The following is a 22012-nucleotide window of genomic DNA, read 5'->3' as shown; positions in this document are numbered from 1 at the left end:
GGCTCCCTCAGTCTTGCTTGTTGAAACTCATCCACTGTAGACAAACAACGAAAAAGTGGTTAGAGCAGGGGGACTGCACCCAATGTCTCCTATCTGCCAAGTGGATGCCCCAACCACCGGGCCGCAGAGTCACTTCCAGTCACCTAATGACTAAGTATTTATCCACAGTGGAATGGTCACTGAGCCAGAGAGAGGGAGTGAGACAATGAAAATGACGCTGCAGCCCGGTGGCCAAGAAACCCACCTGGTGTCTACAAGAGCCCAGTCCTCTTGGTCCACCCACTCCCTCATCATCCATCCACAGTGGAACAGCTTCCACAGCAGAGACAGAGGGCAGTCTATCCTTGAGGGGGCCACCCAGGGATCTGGGGCAAAATCAGTACTGGACTCAGTGACCTTTCAGGGTCCCCTCCAGTTCTGTGAGATAGGTAAATCTTTCCCTGGTTTGTGACTTGCTCTGGGGCTTAGGCAGGAGATATGTGTCCAGAGGCCTACAGAGAGCCAGCCCTGCACATGCCCACAGGGCCGGCTCTAACTTTTTTGCTGCCCCAAGCAAAAAAAAAGAGCACCGCCCCACCGTAACACCCCCCCGCGAGCGCCGCCAAACCCTCCCAAGCACCGCGCTGCCCAATCCCCCCACCCCTCCTGAGCGTGGCACAGCCCAAGTCCCCGCCCCCCCCCGAGCACCGCGCCACTGAAGCCCCCCGAGTGCCGCCCGGCCGAAACAAAAACAAACAAACAAAAACCCTCCAGCGCCACCCAGCTGAACCAAAAAAACCCAAAACAAAACCCAAGCACCGCCCCGCCCCAAGCACATGCTTGGTCGGCTGGTGCCTGGAGCCAGCTCTGCATGCCCAAAGGCAGAAACATAGGTACCTCAGGAACTCTTACTCTGAAAAACTGAGGTGCAGAGTGAGTTTAGGCACCTACAGGATTTGGTGGGAATTTTGTGGATTGTAGTGGAGCCAAACCAGAGACTTAGGTGCCTAGGTACTTGCATGGATCCGACTCTGAGGAATTGCCATATTAAATAAGAGCAGTGGTCTAACCAGTCCAGTATCCTGTCTCTGGCAGGGTCCAGTCCCACATGTTTCAGAGAAAGGTGTAAGAACCTAGGGATAGACAATTATGGAATAACTTGCCCATAGAGGAAGTTTCTTCCTAAACTCCATCAACTTACTTTGCAGTTGGCTTATGCCCTGAAACGTCAGGGTTTATGTTCCTGTTTCTGTTAATCCCATCTAATGCAGTTGTGGATGTTCTCGTTCCCACATGCCATCTACATGTCTAATTCCTTCCTTAAATTCTGTTCTGTTCTGGCCTCAGTTGTATTTATTGCAATGAGTTCTGTGATTAATATCCATGTGTAAATAGTATTTATTTTTACTCGTTTAAATTTGTTACCTTTGAATTTCATAGATGCTCTTTTGTTCTTGTATCATGAAAGTGGATGAATAGGAGCACCTGATTTGCCTTGTTTACATTAGAGGCTATCGTATGTACCTTCATCATGCCTCGCCTTATTTGTTTCTTTTTTAAATTACCAGTCCCTCTTTTTCCAATCTCCTTTCACATACAGAACTTCCATTATCACTGCCTGTCTATGAAGCACTTCTATTTCAGGTATATCTTTTTGGAGATAGGGTGACCACGACTGAACACGGTATTCTAGATGACGATCAGTTTATGTAATGGCATTATAGAATAACAGAGAGAGCAGCGGATGCTAAGGAGAAGAGAACTATGGGTACTTAAGACTGCTGTGGGTACTCCAAAAGAGAGAGTGAAAGAGGACATGGGGAGGAAGAAAGAGTGCAACTCAGGGTAAGAAGGAGGATGAGAAAATTAAATAAAATAATTATTTCGAATGTGGTAGTATCTGAGGACCCCAGACAAGGCCCCCTTGTACTAGGCACTGAGCAAACAAATAACTCAGACAGCCTCTGCCCCCAGAGAGTTCAGAGTCTAGGATGTAGATAATAGCTGACAGGTAAATAAACAAAGGTGGGGGGAGGTAGGTAGCCGTAGAGACGGGTGTGATTGCATACATGAGTTGTAAGACTAGTCTTAGGAGTCACTGGAGATCCAGCCTAACCACTGCCAGATAGTAAATTAAACCCAGAAAAATTTGACTTAGGAAAAACAGATTCTGATTGGTAGGGTGCTGGAAAAATTCATATAGAAGGAAAGAAAATATGTAATGAAGGAAAGTATGACAGGAAGCAAAAAGCAAAGAGGGCTCATAAGTGCAGGTTTATTTTGTTTAATAGAAAGCAGAAGGTAGAAGTTGTATTAAACCTTAGACTGGCAAAACACTGACCTTCTCCTGGGATTTAAAAATAACACCGTGGAAAACACTGTTGCTTTCTGGTGTGGAAAAAATCAATTTAAACAAATGGCCTACAAAAATTAAAAAGGTGAAAAAATGGGGGTTAGAGACATTGATTTAAAACAAACAAAAAATCTATTGGTGGGAGTTATGTTTTTCCATATCAAAAGATCAAGTGTACATTTTCAGTCAGAGTAACTTTAATTTTTATGTTAAGAGAGAAATAAAAATAAGGTGTCCCTGAGAGAGCACTGTGTGAGTGTGTCTGGCTGGCTCTGGAGCAGGCTGTAGGAATGAACACAAAATGGTGGAAAATTATACACCCCACAGGTCTGAGGGGACATTTCTAAATCTGACCCCAGGCCCTGAGAATTCAGGCTGCAGCTCTGCTGCCTTTGTTATGTCTGACTGCAGCCAGTGCTATTAATTCCTTGTTACCTCTCTGTTCTGTAACCAGCCTATAACTAATGTGACATTTTAACAGGCTTTGAAATTGGTATTCCAAAACCTGCCCTCTTTTCTTGTACACCGATGTCCAAATTCTACCCCTGAATGTCTGGGAGGAGGGGATGGCTCCCTCTGGAATCAAAAAAGAAAATGACTTATGTATTTCCCATGAACAGTGTAAACAGTTATAGCCATGCCAATTGTGCCACAATAGCTAAGGTCCATTAGTGCGTCCATTAAGTGCAAACTACATATCATTATCATGGCTCATAATTTGTCCATAATATTTTTGCTGGGCTGAAACATAGCATACCAAATATATATACACACATGTAATTCTGACACAGATAAATATATTTAATTAAATTCTGAGCTCTTAGCATTAAGTGAATCACTGTTCCTGTAAATGAGCTGACAACCTGTGAAAGCTCCAGTGTCATAAGTCTCTACAGTCTATCAGCTAATGCAATTTTGTAGTGAAAGCAATAATAACCTTTGACACCTTCCTTATTTGTATGTATGGCTCAAACAGCTTGTTTTTCCATGGAGTTTACCATTAGGCATTTTTATCTGTGAAAATGAGATACACTTACAGAGCAGTTAAACTCGCAATCTCCTATTTAAGTAACAAATGCAGACTTTTGTGACTCTGTGTGTCATGTTGTTCCTATCTATTTTGTGTTTTCCTTATCATACACAAAATCTACAGCCAACAACAAAAGACTAGTTTTGCTCTTTTAAAAAAAATTATTAAGGATACACTTAAACAAAGAACATTTAAAAGTCAGCACATAGCCTAATATCTTTGTGCAAGCATTCCCATAGTAATCTTTCAGGGGGAATAAAACATATTCTTGAAGGTGTGTGTTGTACTGAGAACAGTTTCATTTAGTCTGAAACATTACTGCTTATACATGCATTTGACATGTGGGCAGTGTTGTCATTTCTTTGAACTTACTGTGGAAATAATGGTATTTGATATTTTTCTTAAAGCCCCAGCACACGGAGTCCAGCCTAGATGGTGACATGCCTATCCTGCAGTCCTTATTGTCCAACTTGGACAATGAAGAGCGTACAAAAATACCTCTAATACAGAAACATACAGGTTGGAAGCTTCCAGCTCATTTGGTAAACTTATACACTAAGGCTGCTTCCGCTACTAGGAAATAACTGACAGCAAATAAGGAATTCTAGGAAGTGATATTCAAATGAGGCGGGGGGGAAAAGCAGTCTCAGGATAAAATATCAATACAATTTACTGACCTGCTACCTTCAGTTCCAATACAGCTTCTCCATAAAAATAACTTGATTGAAAAAAACATGTATATTGTCCTTCGTCAGAGGGTCTGATATATTGTATTCTCAAGGAAACATTTCCATCTCTGATGCTGTCTCTCAGAAATTCTGTCCTTCCCTGATATTCTGACATCTGCAAAACATTCAGTTCCTTCCCAGGCCGATACAGGTGCACGACTGAAGAGAATTGGTATCTGAACCATCTCACCTCCATGTTCTCTGCACTCATCCTAGGGGACAGGTGACAGGGTAACACAATCTCCTCACCTGCAGTGGCTATTATGGGGTGGTCAGGTCCAATCACTTGAAAGTGAGCTGTGGAATGTACCAATAAACAAACAAACAAACAGAAATTGAGAGAGATATTGAGAATTGTATCTAGTAAGTCAATGAAAAGTCAACAATCATTTCTGGGGGAGGAGGAGCACCCCATTGTAGGGACAGAAACAGCTGCTCTCCTGACACACATTTGTGGGACTCTGTGGTGGGGCACACAAACCCCACACTTGCCAGGTAAGGTTTAATGTGGGCCCAGTCAGCCCCACCTCTCCCCACTGCACCTGCAGTCGGTGCCAGGGAAGGGGTTAAAAGGGCAGAGCCCAGCTCAGTTTATGGCTGCCCCGGAGAGAGAGCAGATCTCCAGCTTTCACTCAGAGAGAAGCCTGGCTGGGCCAGGGACTCACTAGACACTGCCGCTGGCCAGAGCCTCCCTAAGGGAAGCTGGGTCTGTCACTAGACAACGGTTTGATTTGTCACCGGTGACTGACCTGCTGGCACTGAGTAAACCTGTGGCTGGTGGTGCTGTGCCTGAAGGGGGCAGCAGCTAAATAAAGCCCTTTCATGTCCTTTCACCTGAATAAGGAGCCAGTGGTGGTTTGTCCCCAGTTCAGTAGTGACCTAGTCACACGTGGTGAAAAATGTGGGCATTGATCTAAGGCTTGTGGTGGCAAGAAGCCCAACTGGCCCATATCAGTGACCCCCTCAAGGCTTGATGGGGTGGTTTGGTGCCACATGGATATGGACTTGGAGTTAAAGTAGATGGTGGAGAACCACCAGCAGCAGGCCAACCAAGAGCAACAACAGCAGCAGCTGCTGCTGTAACAGCTGGTGTCCCAGCCACAACAGCCATTGCTGAGCAACAACAATAGCAACGGATCTGGGAGCTGGTGGCCCAGAAACAGTAACAGTGGCAGTGCCTGGTTCAGCAAGTTCTGACTTTCTTACCATCTCCAGAGTGACTGGGCTGCAGGCCCCATCCCACTGACTCCAGTTGTGGCAGCAAAACTTACTCAGATAGGCCCAGAGGATGACACTGAGGCCTCTCTCGTGACTTTTGAGTGGGTTGCCATGGTGACACAGTGGCTGCCCGAGCAATGGGCCATGGTTGGCTCATTATTTAACCAGGGCAGCACAGGACACATAATGAGGCCTTGATATGGTTGTGGTCATGGACTATGCCCAGGTCAAAATGGCCATTTTGGATGCCTGGACGTCACTGAGAGCACCAAGCACCAACACTTTTGGGAACAAGAGTATCCCTGAGGAGCCCAGCCTGTGTGGTGGCCCAGAAGCTTTGGCACCTGTACTGGTGGTGGCTGAAGTCAGAGATATTATCCAGTGCTGAAGTGGTGGAACTCATCCTGATGGATCACTCTGCAAAAATATTCCCAGAGTGTGTGTGTAGGGTGTGTGTGTGGGGGGAGAGATTGAGTGCTAAAGCATGTGGCAGCTGAACCTGTCAGACTAATGTAAAATCGTATGGCTGCCAAGGCGGCTTCAGAGACAACTAGGAAGAGCCCCGTGGAGGCCAGAAGATAGCTCAAGAAGAAGGGAAAATTGGGTAGGGAGACTAGCATCTCAGGGGCAAGATCCCTGGTACAAAGCTGCTGCCCTCATCGGGCTCCAGGGATCTGGGAGGCCCTAGCTGGTTCCAGTAGAATCCAGGTTGTGGGGAAGGATCTGTCTGAAGGGTTGGGCCAAATTCTGACCTCAGCCACCAGAGACTGGTGACTGGCTTTTCATATGGGTGGCCCAGTAACCTGTGCCATGACTGGCCTCATAAAGAGTGAAACTACAGGCAGGTCTGGAGAGTAGAAAGCTGGCCACACACACTGAACCTAGCCAAGCTGATCATTTTCATCCAGATAAATAGGGCTGAGGTGGTAAAATGGGTTGATTCAGGTCATGGTCAAACCCTAATCTGGGACCACTTGGTACAGGTTACTGGGCTCACTGAGGAGACCATTTATTTACGGTGCATCCATGGCAATGTGAAGCCTGACCCAAGTGCCCAGATCCATCTGGCTACAGGGGAATGTCTGGGTCCCTACCAGTGGGACTGGCCTCAACCTTCCCTCATACAGTCATTCTGGACTGAGAATGGGAGTACTTTGGGGAGGTACTGATGAGCCCCCAGAAACTCCAACCCTAGCTTCCCCTGTGAAGGGGGTCCAGGAACCTGGCAATCAGAAGAGTCAGGGCTGATAACGGGGAATCATGAACACCAGGTTGCTCCCCCAGATTCCAAACCAGGCAATGCGCCAACTGCAGCTCCCCTGGGGAAACTGGACATCTTTTCATAAAGCTCCGACTTTGTGGGAGAACAGACTTCTGAAAATGATGCCCCTGTCTGAAAGTGTTGGCAGCTGAAAAAACCTTTTGTTTTCTGAAATGAAACTGGGGACCCAGTGCTGGTTCGTCTCCAGCTCAGAAGCAAGATGGTCACAGATTCCTTCTTCCTAATTCCTCCACTTCACTTACAAGTGGGAGGCGGTGAACAGTCTCCAGGCAAAGTACACCAGTAATGACACAGCTCAGCTAGTTTCACATCAGGCGGATTGAACTGAGCTCCAATTCATCTCAGACCAGTAGAAGATATAATTACAGGTCATTTTCAGTGAAGAGTCCAGTCTTGGGAACTCATTTCCCTCTGTGTCTGATGGAGATTACGTCTGTTGACCTTCAGGACACACAGTCAGGCCTATACCTTCTCCTAGGCTTTGAGAACAGGGTGAAGTGAGGATGGTGTAGGTGGTAGGATAGCCCACTTTCCAATTTGTGAAAAACAAGAACTGAGAGTTGGAATTGCCGCCACCCCTTTTCCTCTTTCCCCACCTGCCACTTGCTGCTCTCTCCACCTCCTTTACCCGAGGGCAAAGCAGGGCTCTACGGGGGAGGAGTGACTGGAGCAGGACGGGGGAGGGAGAGCCGAGCTCCAGGGGTGGAGGCGACTAGGGCAGGACAGGGGAGGGAGAGCCGAGCTCCAGGGGTGGGGGCGACTAGGGCAGGACAGGGGAGGAGCCGAGCTCCAGGGGGGGGGGCGACTCGGGCCGGACAGGGGCGGGAGCGCCGAGCTCCAGGGGGGGGGGCGACTGGGGCAGGACAGGGGAGGAGAGCCAAGCTCCAGGGGTGGGGGCGACTGGGGCAGGACAGGAGGGAGAGCCAAGCTCCAGGGGTGGGGCGACTAGGACAGGACAGGGAGGAGAGCCGAGCTCCAGGGGTGGGGGCGACTGGGGCAGGACGGGGGCGGGCGAGCCGAGCTCCAGGGGTGGGGGCGACTAGGACAGGACAGGGGAGGGAGAGCCGAGCTCCAGGGGTGGGAGTGAGTGACTGGGGCAGGATGGGGAAGGGAGAGGCGAGCTCTATGGGGGTGGGGGTGGCTGGGGAAGGGAGAGTCAGTCTCCAGGAGTGGAAGAGTGACTGGGGCAGGACGGGGGAGGGAGAATCACAATCCAGGCATGGTGATGACTGGGGCAGGATGGGGAAGGAAAAGCCATGTTCCAGGGGCGAAGCAGTGACTAGTGCAGGATGGAGGAGGCAGAGCCGAGCTCCAGGGATATAGGGGTGACTGGGGCAGGAGGTGGGAGGGAGAGCCGAGCACGAGGGGTGGAGGAGTGATTAGGGGAGGATGGGTGAGAGAGACCTGTGCTCGAGGGGTGCGGGTGACGTGATGTCACGGAACATACAAAAGTCAGGGCCCTGCACCCCCGACTTCCTGCGATTCACCTGACTCTCAGCCAGCCAGTAAAACAGAAGGTTTATTAGATGACAGGAACACGGTCCAAAACAGAGCTTGTAGGTACAGAAAACAGAGCCCCTCAGTCAGGTCCATCTTCGGGGGTAGGGAGCCCAGACCCCAGTTCTGGGCCTCCCTCTGTTTCCCCAGCTAGCTCCAAACTGAAAAGCCCCATCCAGCAGTCTCACCCAGTCACACCCCCTGGCCGCTCCTCCAGCCTTTGTCCAGTTTCCCGGGCAGAAGGTGTCATCTGGCACCAACCCGCTCCTGGGCTCAGGTTACCTGCTCACATATCACCCCTCAGGTGAAGTCACACTCTGATATCCCACTACCAGCCAGCACCAATGCAAACAATACCAGTAAAACTCCCATGCAACATTTCCAGGTCAATACTCACAACTCCTTATCCTGTCACACATGGGAAGGATGGGTGAGGGAGAGCCGAGCTCCAGGGGTGGGGATGACTGAGGCAGGATTGGGGGGAGAGTTGAGCTCCAGGGGTGGGGGTGACTGGGGTAGTAGGGGAAGAGAGAGCTGAGCTCCAGGGGTGGAAGGGTGACTGGGGCAGGATGGGGGAAGATGAACCAAGCTCCAGAGGTGGAGGTGACTGGGGCAGGATGTGGGGGGAGAACCGAGCTCCAGGGATGGTGGAGTGACTGGGGCAGGATGGCGGAGGGAGAGTCATGCTCAAGGGGTGGAGGGTGACTGGGGAAGCATCCTAGGGGCGGGACACCAGTTGGCTGAGAAAGAAGCTGGGTGGTGAGTCCTGCCACCAGCCCCACTCCTCAAATGCTCTTCACGATCCCTCTGCTCGGGCGCTGGCCTTCAGTACCTCTCTCTGCTGGAGCCAGGCAGTTGCTGGGAGCTCCTCCAGCTCCAGCAGGAGCTGCTCTTCCTGCCTTCCCAGCGGTGTCTGGTGTCTGGTGAGTAGTGCTGACTGGACACTGTCAGGTCCCCTTTTCAACTGGACTTTCCAGTTGAAAACCAGACACCCGGCAACCCTGGAATATATGGATTTTTCCAGGTACAGGGAGAGTGTCAGTTTTCATGTAAAATCATTTGGTTTTACACTTGAATGGTGGAATCGACACACTTAGCTGAGCCAATAATTTGCACAAGGAACACAAAATACATTGAAAGAGTGCGAAAATTACTACCTGATTCCAGTGTGTGAGCAGGTAGCAAAATGAAGAAGATGATGTAACCAGCCAGAGAAGAGCTCACAATGGAGACCTGGAGGCATGTGAAAAACCTCATCTTCATTGTAACTTGTTCTGAATGACAGAATTAAAAGAGAAAAATTAACATATTGCAGAGACAAGTCAAATATCATCCTGGACTTTAAAGACTAGAATATTCTAAAACAGAACATATTATATAAACCCCAGAGTAGATAGATGTTACCAGTGAACCCACTTATTTAAACTTATTCATTAGTAAAACTTTAATGAACATTTGTGATTTAAAAACCAAACAAGACATATTGAATGGGAACTTGTAGTGTGAAGCGTTAATCTGTTGCAATGTGCAGGGCTTGAATTGGACCAGTTCATGCTAAGTCAGAGACCTCACACTCTTTTTAGGCTCCCATCTTCTCTAGAATATCAGCTTCCTTTTAAAGTCACTCTCTAGCCCTTATAGTTATAAATAAAACCTTCAAAACACGAGACAAGTGTAGAATGATGCAGCAATTCCTGCCTGTATTTGTAAAAAACTTGAAACAAGAGCTGCGAGAGGACTGAGCTGCCCCATTCATCTCATCATCAATGTGACAAATCCCAAAGGGGTGTAGCCTCCTTGCAGATCAAGAGCCACCCAGGCCTGTCAAATTCATTACACCTAAGACATCACTGTCATTATATGTTGAGTAAGGTATCAAATGAAAACATATTGAAATGGTTATCAGATTCATTGTGTGATGAATGTCTTGTTTTAAAGTCTTGTGAAGACCAAAATTATAACAGGGTTCAAAAAGAGCTAGATAAATTCATGGAGGATAGGTCCATAGATGGCTATTAGCCAAGATAGACAGGGATGGTGTCCCTAGCATCTGTTTGCAAGAAGCTGGGACTGGACGACAGGGGATGGATCACTTGATGATTCCCTGTTCTGTTCATTCCCTCTGGGACACCTGGCATTGGCCACTGTCGGAAGACAGGAGACTAGGCTAGATGGACCTTTGGTCTGACTCAGTATGACCATTCTTATGTTCTTATTATGTACGCATGGATCACAATTAAATGGTTACTTCTGTATACTGAAAATATACTCTAATCATGAAGACAGGCAGGGTTGGTAAACAAGTTGGTCCCAGACTAAGGCATGGTGAGTGGCCTGTCTGCCTGGGTTTCAAATGTAAATGGAGCAGGGTGAGCCAAAGACAATGAGAATTATATTTGCACACTCACTGAACAGGAAGAGCAGAAGAATGAGATAGTCTGTCATTTACTCACCAGCAGGAGAGGAGACCTTTGTCCGGGGGTACCCTTCTAAGGATACAGTTCAAAGTCTTACTGGACTGTAAGGAGGGGGGGAAACTGTGGGGTTATCCTTCACTGAGGGAACAATGAGATTGGTGCTTCTTTGAAATCCATGAAAGCTGGATCCTGGTCTGGAGGTGGTAGGGACAGATGGGCCTGTGACACTGAGAAGAGGATTTAGGTGAGAAAACTGCCTTAGAAAAGGTGTGTAACCTGTTAAGTTTTAGACACTAGAAAGTGTAACATTACTTTTATTTCATTTTCAACCATTTTCTGTTTCTATTCTTCTTCTTGCTTCGTATCACTTAAATCTCTGTCCTTTGATAATAAACCTCTTTATTTTACCATAAGTATAGCTCAGTGCTGTTATATTAAGTAGAGCGCTTATTCCTGGTTAAGTCAGGAAAGCTGGTGTGTATGCTTTAGAGACAGTGGATTTGGTAATTGCTGTAAACATCCAATGATGGGGCTGGATGCTGCAGGGAGATTCTTCTAGGGAGTTTAGGAAGTAAAGTGCAGTCAGGTTTAACCTACAAGGCAAAGCAAGGACTGGCAGAGGCCTGAAGACTTTGCTCATGTGGCTACCAGATTGGGGTGACAGGGAGCTGTCCCTCAGTTTAGCACCAGCAGATCCCACTTTTGCTAGGACAGAGGGATAACAGGGAGACTTACAGTTCTGGATGCCCTGAGAAGGCATCACACAAAGCCACCCACACATACAACATCTGCCTGGTGAAACTCAAAGGCCATGTGAAAGTAGAATGAGTTATATTGTAAAAATAAGAATGGATTAAAGAAATGTTGTATGTACCTTTAAGCAGAAATAAGAAATGTTGAAATACAGGTGCCAGGAAAAGAAACATTAGGGATAAACAATGGTGCTAATGGCGAAACATTAACAGAAGATCAGTAATAGTTAGTAAGGAAATAAGATATGCATGCCTAGCCCAGGTAAACTTATCTGATTCTGCTTCCTTTGTTAGCTTGTTAAGTTCTCACCCTTTTATCTGTATAAATAAAATAGTTTGTGTCTTGCATGGTGCTCACATTATCTGGGTGTTATTAGCAGAGCGCTTTGCTAATAAAACAGAGTGGTCTGACAAACTGTGAGTCCTGAGTCTAACTTTGACAATTTGGAGGTTCCACCGAGATGGCAACCGTCTTCACTGGGGCCGTGTGATTCCTGACCGTTTTGTGGGATGACCGTGGCAACCAGCATCTGGGCATTTGGCCCGAGCGGTCCTCCACCAGAACGGAAAGGTGCACGACCACAGTGAAGTCTACGCCATTGAACCTGTTGGTTCCCACTCTGTTCTGGTAGGGATCCCGGGATCTGACATCAGGAATCTGGTCAGGTAATTATTTCTGTGTTTTGTCCGGACTGAGGACTGTCCTGTCTCTGTGTCTATCCATCCTCCTGTAGAGTGTTTGAGTCTGGGTGCCATCTCCGTCCAGTGATCGGCCGACCAAGGCTGGGTGCCATCTCCGTCCAGGGATCGGCCGACCAAGGGGTTCCTGTCCCCGCGGTCTGAGTGGAATCTGCACAATCGCAGCCGCACCGCACTTTGGGTAAAACCCCTGGTGTGAAAGCAAGGGCGATTGAGGCAGTAGCCTGTGGGCTCCTTTTGTGTGTTGCACCGGGCACCGCTCTGACGAACCCGAATTTCCTCCTTGTGCGACTGGTGTGTGAAGTCCTCCTGTATGGGTAACCAGACGTCTAAGTCGGGACAGTTCCCTAAATGAACGCCGGCTCATTTTACGTATTTAGGATGGGTCCAGACTCCTGTAAGAAGGGTCCGGACTCCTGTAAATTTCTGGAAAAATGGTCTAGGCTAACTCAAGGGGATCCCAAAACTCAGTGGCCACTGTTAAAATCTTGGAACAAAAACCGAGTGGACGTCTTAAAGGACAAACTCGGCCAACCTAAAACTAAATTGGCTAAAGAAGAGGTTAATTGTTTCATTCAGTGGTGGGAAGAGGCAAATCATAGCTGGACAAAATCAAAAACTCGCCTCTCTCAAATATTCAAATAATAAGTTAAAAGCTTTATTAAAAGCCTCCTCTCCCACCACCAGACCGAGTGCTCCCCTTTACCCTGTTCTCAAAAACCCACCCCGGATCGATCCAACCCCCTTAATACTCCCATCTCATTGTAAAAAGGACAAAAAGCCCCTTGTTCTGTTCCCCTTTGTTGTCTGCCTCAGAAACTGATTCTGTAGTGTTCCACTACCAATTCTGCAAGGAGGGTGGGCTCCTCAACTAGCCCCCAGCCTCCCTGGTCCCTTTCCTTAAACATTTCGTTCAAAATTGTGAAGTGACCACAATATCACTCACAAACGGTTCATTGGAAAAAAGCAGGATCAGGCCCAGAAAAGCAGGCAAGCAACAGATAAAGAAACTGAAAAACAGGTTGGAAGCCCTGAGGGCCTAGTGTCAGGAGTAAGGAAAGCAGTAAGTGCAGGCATGAACCCCTGGAACAATACTTAAAATGGTGAAATCTGAGGTGTGATAAAGGTGTTATTTTGGGAGATAAACAAGTGATTTAAGGAAAGAGAGTGAAAAGTTAACTCTACAAAGGCTGGAGAGAATTACACAGTTAAACTTTGTGAAAATGTTAAAAAGGACCATGTTAAAGAGAGAGAATTCTTGGTTTCTTTGCAGCCGTTCTGAAGGAAAATGGGCCCTTTTCCAGAAGAATGCCTGTAAATAATCCAAATATATATACAGCTATGTAAAAACAAAGCAGTGTAAAGGAATGTTAAGGAAAAGAAAATGTGTATGTATCTATTTGTCTGTGAAAATATGTAAAGTTCTAAGAATCTAAACCAGCACATCTGGTTTGTAAAACTCCTGTTTTGTAGGTGTAAGATAAATTGTTTTTGTTTTTGTTTTTAATGCCACTAAAAATTCATTTGATTCTTTAATTTAAAGTTTCAAAACTGATAAACCTTTTGCAAGACACAGGTAATTAGCCTTGTTTGGCTTTGGGATTTAGCATTTAACCCTTAAGGGGTAATTTGATTCTTTATAAAATTTAAAATGTTTTTAAGTAAAGATCAAGTCATGGCTGCAATAGGACAGTCAAAATCAGGAGAATAGGGAGAGATTCTGGAGTCTTTTTGTTTGGTTGGTTGGTTTTTTTGGTAACAATAGCAGATAAGAGCTGTAGTGAAAGAATAAGAAATTAACAGTGACCCTCTGAAGCAACAGCAGAGGTGAGGTGCACAAAACAAAAAGAAGCAAGGTTACAACACTGAGCCTTAAAATGGCTCTGTGTAATCAGACTGTCACTTTGATAAGTGTACATGAAAACTCTGTAAAAACAAAAGAAACAGTTACACCTTATGCAGGGCCGGCTCTAGGTTTTTTGCTGCCCCAAGCAAAAAAGATTTTGGCTGCCCCCTACCTCTCCCCCCCTGCTACCCCAGCCCTTGGTTCTTTCTCCCCCCCCCCACACCTGCACACCCTGCTGCCCCAGCCCTGCCCCCTCCCCAAAAACGTGATCTCCTCATTCACCACGGCAATCCCCGTTTACACTTGCAGTGGGGATCAAACCGTTTCTTCTATTTTTATTTCACTTTACTATAAATCTTATCCCCTCGTCCCCTGCAACCCTATCTTTAGTGCTCCACATGCACATGGAAGGCATAGGGACTAACCCTCAAACCTTGTACCCGGAAAGGAATGGTGTCAAGGTTCCTTCCCCACTCTGAACTTTAGGGTACAGATGTGGGGGACCTGCATGAGGAGCTCTAAGCTCAATTACCAGCTTAGATCTGGTCTGGCTGCCACCATTCACAAGCACTCCCTTCCTTGGGTAGCCTTGAGAAACTTCACCAATTTCCTGGTGAACACAGATCCAAACCCCTTGGATCTTAAAACAAGGAAAAATTAACCATCCTCCTTCCTTTTTCCCACCAACTCCTGGTGGATCCAGATCCAACCCACTTGGATCTAAAAACAGGGAAAAAATCAATCAGGTATTAAGAAAAAGGCTTTTAATTAAAGAAAAGAAAGGTAAAAGAAACCCCCCTGGGAGAGATTAGCATACCAGCTACTCTCACAGACAACAGATTCAAAACACAGAGGATGTTCCCCTGGGCAAAAACTTAGTACACCAATGAAAATACCCAAATACCCAATTTGATTCTACCTCTAATCACACAAGACAGGTTACAAAGAAATAAACATAAACCTATTTATCCCTTTCTAAAACTTACTACTCTGATAAGAGGCTGGTTCCTTGATCTTTTTCATTCTGGCTGAAACTGAAAAATAAACAAAGGAAAAATCCTCCTTCCTTTTGAAACATCTTGTTCCCCCATTGGTTCCTCTGGTCAGGTGTGAGCTAGGCTAGGTGAACTTCTTAACCCTTTGCAGGTAAAAGAGGCATTAACCCATAACTATCTGTTTATGACAGATGGGGATCTAGTAAAGAGGGTTCAGGCAGAGGAGCAGGTGTGCGGGTGCTGGGGGCTCTACACTGGCAGAGAAGTGGCGTGTGATGTACTCACAGAGGAGGGTGGAGGAGAGAGGGTATCGGGAGGGTTTCAGGAGAAAAGGTGCAGGAGGAGAGGGCTGGGGGAAGGTACAAGGGGAGAGGTGCAGGGAAAGAGAGAGTACAAGAGGAAGGGGTGCAGCGAAGGAGTGATAGGGGGAGGTACAAGTGGAGGGGCTGGGAGTGGGATGGGGGGTGCGAGGGCTGAGAGGGGCAGGCACTGACAGCTGCTTCCCCAGCTCCGTGCAGGCAGAGCTAAGAGGACGGACGCTGACCTCAGGTGCCCAAGCCAGGGGAGTCCCCTGGTGGGGCAGTATCTGCTGCCCTGCTTGGAGCTGGGCTCTGCCTCTCCCCACCCAGGGCAGGCAGCACAGGACTGAGGCGGGGAAGGTGCACGGCGGGCTGGGTCCGGGGGCAGGAGGTGGCAGCTCCCTGGCAGCTCGGGCTGCCCAGCCACTCGCCCTGTCAGCGCGAGCCGGGATCTGCGCCCCCTGCACAGCCCGGCGGCGCACTGCACAGCCCACTCGGGTGGGGAAACGCCGCGCCGCCCTGGGGAGACTCAGAGCAGAGCAGCAGAGCAGCAGCGGCAGCAGGACGACTCCCCCCACCCTGCACCCTGGGCCCTGCTTCCCTCCCTCCCCTGCTCCTTACCCACAGGCTGGGCTGCAGTTCAGGCTGCCCTGCCGCTGGGGAGCCAGAGCATCATCCCCCGGAGCTGAGCCCCTCCCGCTGCCGCAGCCGGGCTCAGCTCCAGGGATGATGCTCAGGGCCGCCTGAACTGCAGTCCAGCCTGGGCAACTCAGGCTGCCATGAGCGCCATCTAGCGTCTGAATTCAGAACTGCAGGGTCAGTTCCAGCTCAGCCTGAAAGGTTCAGCTGAACATCTTGGTTCAGGGCCGGCTCCTGGCTTTTTGTGCCCCAAGCAAAAAAAAAAAAAAAAAGCGGGGGGGGGGGGGAGGGGGCTGGAGTGCTGCCCTTTGGAAAGTGCTGCCCCAAGCATATGCTTGGAGCGCTGGTGCCTAGAGCCGGCCCTGCCTGCACCCAAACTCCCTCCCAGAGCCTTAGGCAGGCGGCGGGGGAGGGGGGACTTGGACCCGTTCTGAGCACCACCAAAAATTATCCAAACCTGCCACCTCTGGGGAGAGGCCCAGGGGAAAGGGCTGGGGCCAGGCAGGAAAGTGACTCTGCACCAACAGCCCCTTCTTGCCCCAGCTCTGCTCCCAAGTGGTGGTGGTGGTGGGGGGGTTGTGAGTCCTAGAGCTGCTGCCCTCCCTCAGCGCCCCCCCCCCGCTCCCCTCAGCGCCTACAGGAGCCGAGCCTGCTCCAGCCTGCCTGAGTCACATTCAGTGCGTTCTGATTCGCCCACCCACGCTGCATTGATCAGCTGTTGCTTCTCGCTACCCCCCCCCCCTTTCCCACTCCGGATTTCAGCTCCCCTCCCCCGGCAGCATCCCCCCTCCCCTTCCACCTTCCTCATTCTGCCTCCATCCAGGACGGTGGCATGGGGGGGGGGGGGGAACTGGCTGGTGCTTTTTGCTGCTGTTGCGTTATGTCCCCAGCCGGGGAGGTGCTGGGCAGGGGAATTACTGACAACCCAGCGATCCCGGGGGGGCAGGAACAGCAGCTGGGGGGGGGTCACTGACACCCCTGCACTGGCTCACCTGGCAAACTGCCCCTGCCAGGCCCATCCCCCCAGCTCCGGACCCTGCGGGGGCTGGGGGGGCTGGTACTTTAAGAGGAATTTGCTCCGCCCCAACCAGCCAGGGACACGGACCGTTACTTTCACTTTTGAAGCGTTTATAAGGCCCAGGCTGGGGGGCTCGGCCCCGTCAATTCAGCTACAGATGTAACACCGGTAACGCTGACGGATCCGGTCCCAAACCCTCCGGCTCCGTGACCCGTGTGCGGAACTGGGGCTGCAGCCTCGGTGAGTGACCGGGGGACCAGGGCCGGATTTAGGGGCAGGTAACCGAAGCGACTGCCTGGGCGCCAGGCTGGGGGGCGCCGGGCTCGGGGGCTGTTTGTTGTCAGCGAGAAAAGGAAAAATCGAACGTTTGACGTGAAATGTTTCCGCTTTTCCTGCGCTCTGCAGGAATTTGCTGCTTAGGATGCGCTCTGCAGCCACACACAAACTGAGCATGCTCAGTAACATCTGCTGAAGCCACCGCCCTTCACCTGGCCCTTATTAGGGATGAGATTCTGCTTGTGGCTTTTTTACAAGGGTTAAAAATGGGCAAAGGGGCGAATCGGAGCAGGGGAGTGGCCAGGGTCTGAGCAGGGGGCGAAAATTGACTGGTCGGGGGGGTCAAGCAGCTAAAAGCAGGGTTAGGAAGGGGCTGAAGGGCAAAATCAGGGATGGGGGTGGAAGGAGCCGGAGTTAAGTCCAGGGGTGAGGGGGTGCCAGCGGGTAAAACCCCGGCACAGGCAGGGGCAGAGGGGTGGGTGCAGCAGAGGGATTGTTTATTTCCCCTCTCACAGACAAAAACCTCTCAGCATCGGCTTCCCAGGGCTGGGTTCTTAAAGGCACAGGCATCCCAATGCCTAGTCACTGCAGCTTAACCTACTGAGCTGCTGCAGCAGAAGACTTTATTCAGTGAGACTAGGCCTTCCCTACAGCCTCCCAGACTTAGTGAGGGACAATGGGGCCGGGGAGGTATTATGTCATTCAATCATTCAACCCATAAAGTAGCACACATTCTGCCACACTGAACCCCCCCAAACAGTAACCTAGCTAATAATAATAATAAATAATAATTTCAACTCATATAATTAATGAAAAATGTGTGTATACTGTATATGAGATGATATGAGAAATGAAAATGAGCTTGCTTTGGGATTTTACAAGGCACTTATATCATTTAAACATATTTGGTACCTTGAGTAATGATAATACTTCTTGTAAATCACATAAATAGGGGTCTCATGGTCCCCTTCCCTCATCCATTGCAAAGGCACAGGGGTTATTGCTGGCTGCCCTAGGGCTGCAGAAAACCCTATGGGCAAAACATATGGAAAGAACAGGATCAACTTATACAGAGGGCTGAGGGGGGACTCCCATAGTGCATTAACTAACACTTAATAAATACATCAAAATTAAACATATTACAGAGATAAGAGCTTGTCATGACAGATTTTACTTCATGAGAAGGTCCAGAGAGAGAAGACCCAGAGGGAGTAATGGGAGGGGCAATCCTAGGGAGACCAAAGGGGCTGGTAGAGGGAGCAGACAGAAAACAAGGGTAGAGGTAGAGGCAGAGTCACTGCAGGGTTGACCCAGTCTTCTGCCTCTCCCTGTGGGTGGAAACACTGATCACTGTCACTATAGGAGGGAACAGTAGAATGGATTGCCCAGAAGAATGAATGACTTGAAGACAATTTCCTGAGAGACCCTTACCCTTGCAGAGCTTTTCTGGCTCCGACCTTTACATTTCTACACAGGGTGGTTTTGCTGTCGAAGAAAAACTCAGTTCTCACTTTTATGTTTAGGTGCAGCAAAAACAAATACTTTATTATAATACTCTAGTGAACACAAGAGGGAGAGAGTGTCAGGAACTGGGTTGCCCCTTGTCCTGGACGGATCTCTCTCAATTAGTAAACAATTCATAACAATCTTTATACCTTTCTAGCAGACAATGATTAGCATACTTGGAGACATTGAAGATAAACATTTGCATTTGTTTATACATAAGCCTATTCGCTATCTTATTTGTCTGCAATACTAGAACAGAAAACAAGACTGCAATTCACAAGGTCGTAACGACTTTTCACACAATTCACTCTGCACCAGATACAGGGTAACATCTTAACCTCGGCTAATTAGCTAACATACATTAAGATCCCTTCAAACCTCTATTAATTAATTCTTGGCCTCCACACTCCCCCCTTTTGTACTTTTAGTACAACAAATACCTCAAATCTCAATTTGCATTAAATCATGGATCTCAGAGTCTACAGGAGACATGGCAACATTAGGGGTTTTCATGGGATGTAATGACAATGAATGATTAGTATGAACATGAAAAGTATTATTACCATCATTACGTCTATTACAACAACAACAACAATAACATAATCCCACACCAACTAACAACACTACAAACAATAACATCCCCATAGGAATAAAATAATGGGGTTGTCGTACAGTTTCGGTAACAAAGCACAATATATCAAACTTAGTACATAAAGTAGATACTCTATAAGCTGTATGAAAGGCATTCTGTTCAGCATGATATATATTCTGAAGCATGTGAATTTGTCCTTGCAACGCAGAGATTCTGCGAACCTCTGGCAACAATGAAAGCAAATTCTGAAACCGATCAGGTACTACTCTAGTCCAATTAAAATATACCTGAAATCTAAGAGCTACATGTAACATTCTATCTGCAGGCCAGTAAATGATATGATTGCCTGCAGCAGTGGTAAGATTAATATGTATATCTTGTAACGTGGTGGTATTAACGTACACACAGCTATCATTAGCCTGAAAAAGTGGGTGTCCTGTAAGGGTAGTTCCTTGACCACTACCCTCCCAGCAAATATGGTCATAAACAGTGACAACTTCCCCTGGCTCCAGTTTCCGTATACACTGAAGCTGTGGTGGTTCTAACGGCCAAAATGTCCATAAATTCCCTAACCCCATCCAAACATCAGCTGTAAGCCCTGGAGCACTAACTAAAAAGCGATTAGGAGAATCAGGTGGCCTCACTTCACAGATATCTCGGTGAATCACCCAATCCCACATGCATCCTCCCCATGGACCCGGCAGGATTCGGTATGTGGGAGCCCACACCCCCTTAACCGGTCCATATGCTTGGAAGGAGCACTGTGAACGTCCACACTTCCATCCAGAAAGTCTCCAAGTATGTCTCCATGGCCACAGATCAGATGGTACTCCTGACGTGTCTGTAAGGGCAGTGGGCCAAGCTTGGTGCACTAGATCATTCCGAATGGCCATCAGCTGGTCATTCAGGAAATCCTGAATTTCCGAACATGCTAGATCCCACTGCAATGCCTTCCCAGCCTCAGTGATATTCAGTACCATCTCTCTCAATAAATTCTGGGTCAGAGAACTAAGGGCGGAAATGACATGTAACTCACCCACCCCAGTTTGTACTTGTGTTAGCTGTGCCCCAGAAATCAGGCCGGTGGCCTTTTCTAATTGGCCCAATTTCTCATCATAAGAACATAAGAACATAAGAAAGGCCGTGCAGGTCAGACCAAAGGTCCATCAGCCCAGTATCTGTCTACCGACAGTGGCCAATGCCAGGTGCCCCTGAGGAGTGAACCTAACAGGCAATGATCAAGTGATCTCTCTCCTGCCATCCATCTCCATCCTCTGACGAACAGAGGCTAGGGACACCAATCTTACCCATCCTGGCTAATAGCCATTTATGGACTTAGCCACCATGAATTTATCCAGTCCCCTTTTAAACATTGTTATAGTCCTAGCCCTCACAACCTCCTCAGGTAAGGAGTTCCACAAGTTGACTGTGCGCTGCGTGAAGAAGAACTTCCTTTTATTTGTTTTAAACCTGCTGCCTATTAATTTCATTTGGTGACCCCTAGTTCTTGTATTATGGGAATAAGTAAATAACTTTTCCTTATCCACTTTCTCAACATCACTCATGATTTTATATACCTCTATCATGTCCCCCCTTAGTCTTCTCTTTTCCAAACTGAAGAGTCCTAGCCTCTTTAATCTTTCCTCATATGGGACCTTCTCTAAACCCCTAATCATTTTAGTTGCTCTTTTCTGAACCTTTTCTAGTGCTAGAATATCTTATTTGAGGTGAGGAGACCACATCTGTACACAGTATTCAAGATGTGGGCGTACCATGGATTTATATAAGGGCAATAATATATTCTCAGTCTTATTCTCTATCCCCTTTTTAATGATTCCTTTTTTGACCGCCTCTGCACACTGCGTGGACATCTTCAGAGAACTATCCACGATAACTCCAAGATCTTGTTCCTGTCTCGTTGTAGCTAAATTAGCCCCCATCATGTTGTATGTATAGTTGGGGTTATTTTTTCCAATGTGCATTACTTTACATTTATCCACATTAAATTTCATTTGCCAGTTTGTTGCCCCATCACTTAGTTTTGTGAGATCTTTTTGAAGTTCTTCACAATCTGCTTTGGTCTTAACTATCTTGAGTAGTTTAGTATCATCTGCAAACTTTGCCACCTCACTGTTTACCCCTTTCTCCAGGTCATTTATGAATAAATTGAATAGGATTGGTCCTAGGACTGACCCTTGGGGAACACCACTAGTTACCCCTCTCCATTCTGAGAATTTACCATTAATTCCTACCCTTTGTTCCCTGTCCTTTAACCAGTTCTCAATCCATGAAAGGACCTTTCCTTTTATCCCATGACAGCTTAATTTACGTAAGAGCCTTTGGTGAGGGACCTTGTCAAAGGCTTTCTGGAAATCTAAGTACACTATGTCCACCGGATCCCCCTTGTCCACATGTTTGTTGACCCCTTCAAAGAACTCTAATAGATTAGTAAGACACGATTTCCCTTTACAGAAACCATGTTGACTATTGCTCAAGAGTTTGTTTTTCATCATGTTCCTGGGTCTTAAAAATATTCCAAACAGCAGCTGCAGAATTGGCCCCATCCTACAAGGATCCGGCTAGATCCCTCTTCTTTCTAGAGGAAATAACCCAGGCCCTCTGTTGTGCTAATCTAATGGCAGCCCCTTGTGAACAATTTGGATATGTAGAGGTGATCTGAAAACTAGCTAAAGGCAATGTAAACTTCACAGTCCCTAGTGTAGTGTTAAGTACAGTCCACCGATATTCTGGCACATTTCCCCTCAGCGTAGGTCTATACCACATCTGCTGGTTGTAGACCTTCATATATTTCTGAGAGGTATTAATATCAATAGCATAAGAGGGAGTGTATTGCAATAAAGTACAGGTCACATTATCAGTCACCGG

The 22012-nt window shown here is 47.8% G+C and overlaps 3 protein-coding genes across 4 annotated transcripts in view; 2 read left to right on the top strand and 1 right to left on the bottom strand.

Moving 5' to 3' along the window:
- LOC120383992 (butyrophilin subfamily 1 member A1-like) overlaps positions 1 to 14832 on the bottom strand; it is a 36845-nt gene extending 22013 nt beyond the window's left edge. The window contains exons 1-4 of the mRNA XM_039502325.1: positions 14788 to 14832; positions 10541 to 10731; positions 9245 to 9361; positions 4040 to 4387 (exon numbers count right to left, since the gene is read on the bottom strand). Of these exons, the coding sequence (XP_039358259.1) occupies positions 4040 to 4387; positions 9245 to 9350 (454 nt within the window). The 5' untranslated portion in view covers positions 9351 to 9361; positions 10541 to 10731; positions 14788 to 14832. The remainder of the gene's footprint in view (positions 1 to 4039; positions 4388 to 9244; positions 9362 to 10540; positions 10732 to 14787) is intronic.
- LOC120383937 (E3 ubiquitin-protein ligase TRIM39-like) overlaps positions 1 to 22012 on the top strand; it is a 961691-nt gene that overhangs the window by 527995 nt on the left and 411684 nt on the right. The window lies entirely within an intron of this gene.
- The window catches only part of LOC120383917 (butyrophilin subfamily 1 member A1-like), a 58443-nt gene continuing 53185 nt past the window's right edge, over positions 16755 to 22012 (top strand). The window contains exon 1 of one of the 2 annotated variants that reach the window (XM_039502243.1): positions 16755 to 16992. The gene's annotated coding sequence lies outside the window, so the exon portion shown is untranslated. The remainder of the gene's footprint in view (positions 16993 to 22012) is intronic. The other variant, XM_039502241.1, reaches the window with a different exon arrangement.

The sequence above is a fragment of the Mauremys reevesii genome, linkage group 15, assembly GCF_016161935.1.
Source record: "Mauremys reevesii isolate NIE-2019 linkage group 15, ASM1616193v1, whole genome shotgun sequence".
NCBI lineage: Eukaryota > Metazoa > Chordata > Testudines > Geoemydidae > Mauremys > Mauremys reevesii.
Note: the sequence above shows the minus strand (reverse complement) of the source record. Positions and strands in the feature narration are given on the sequence as shown.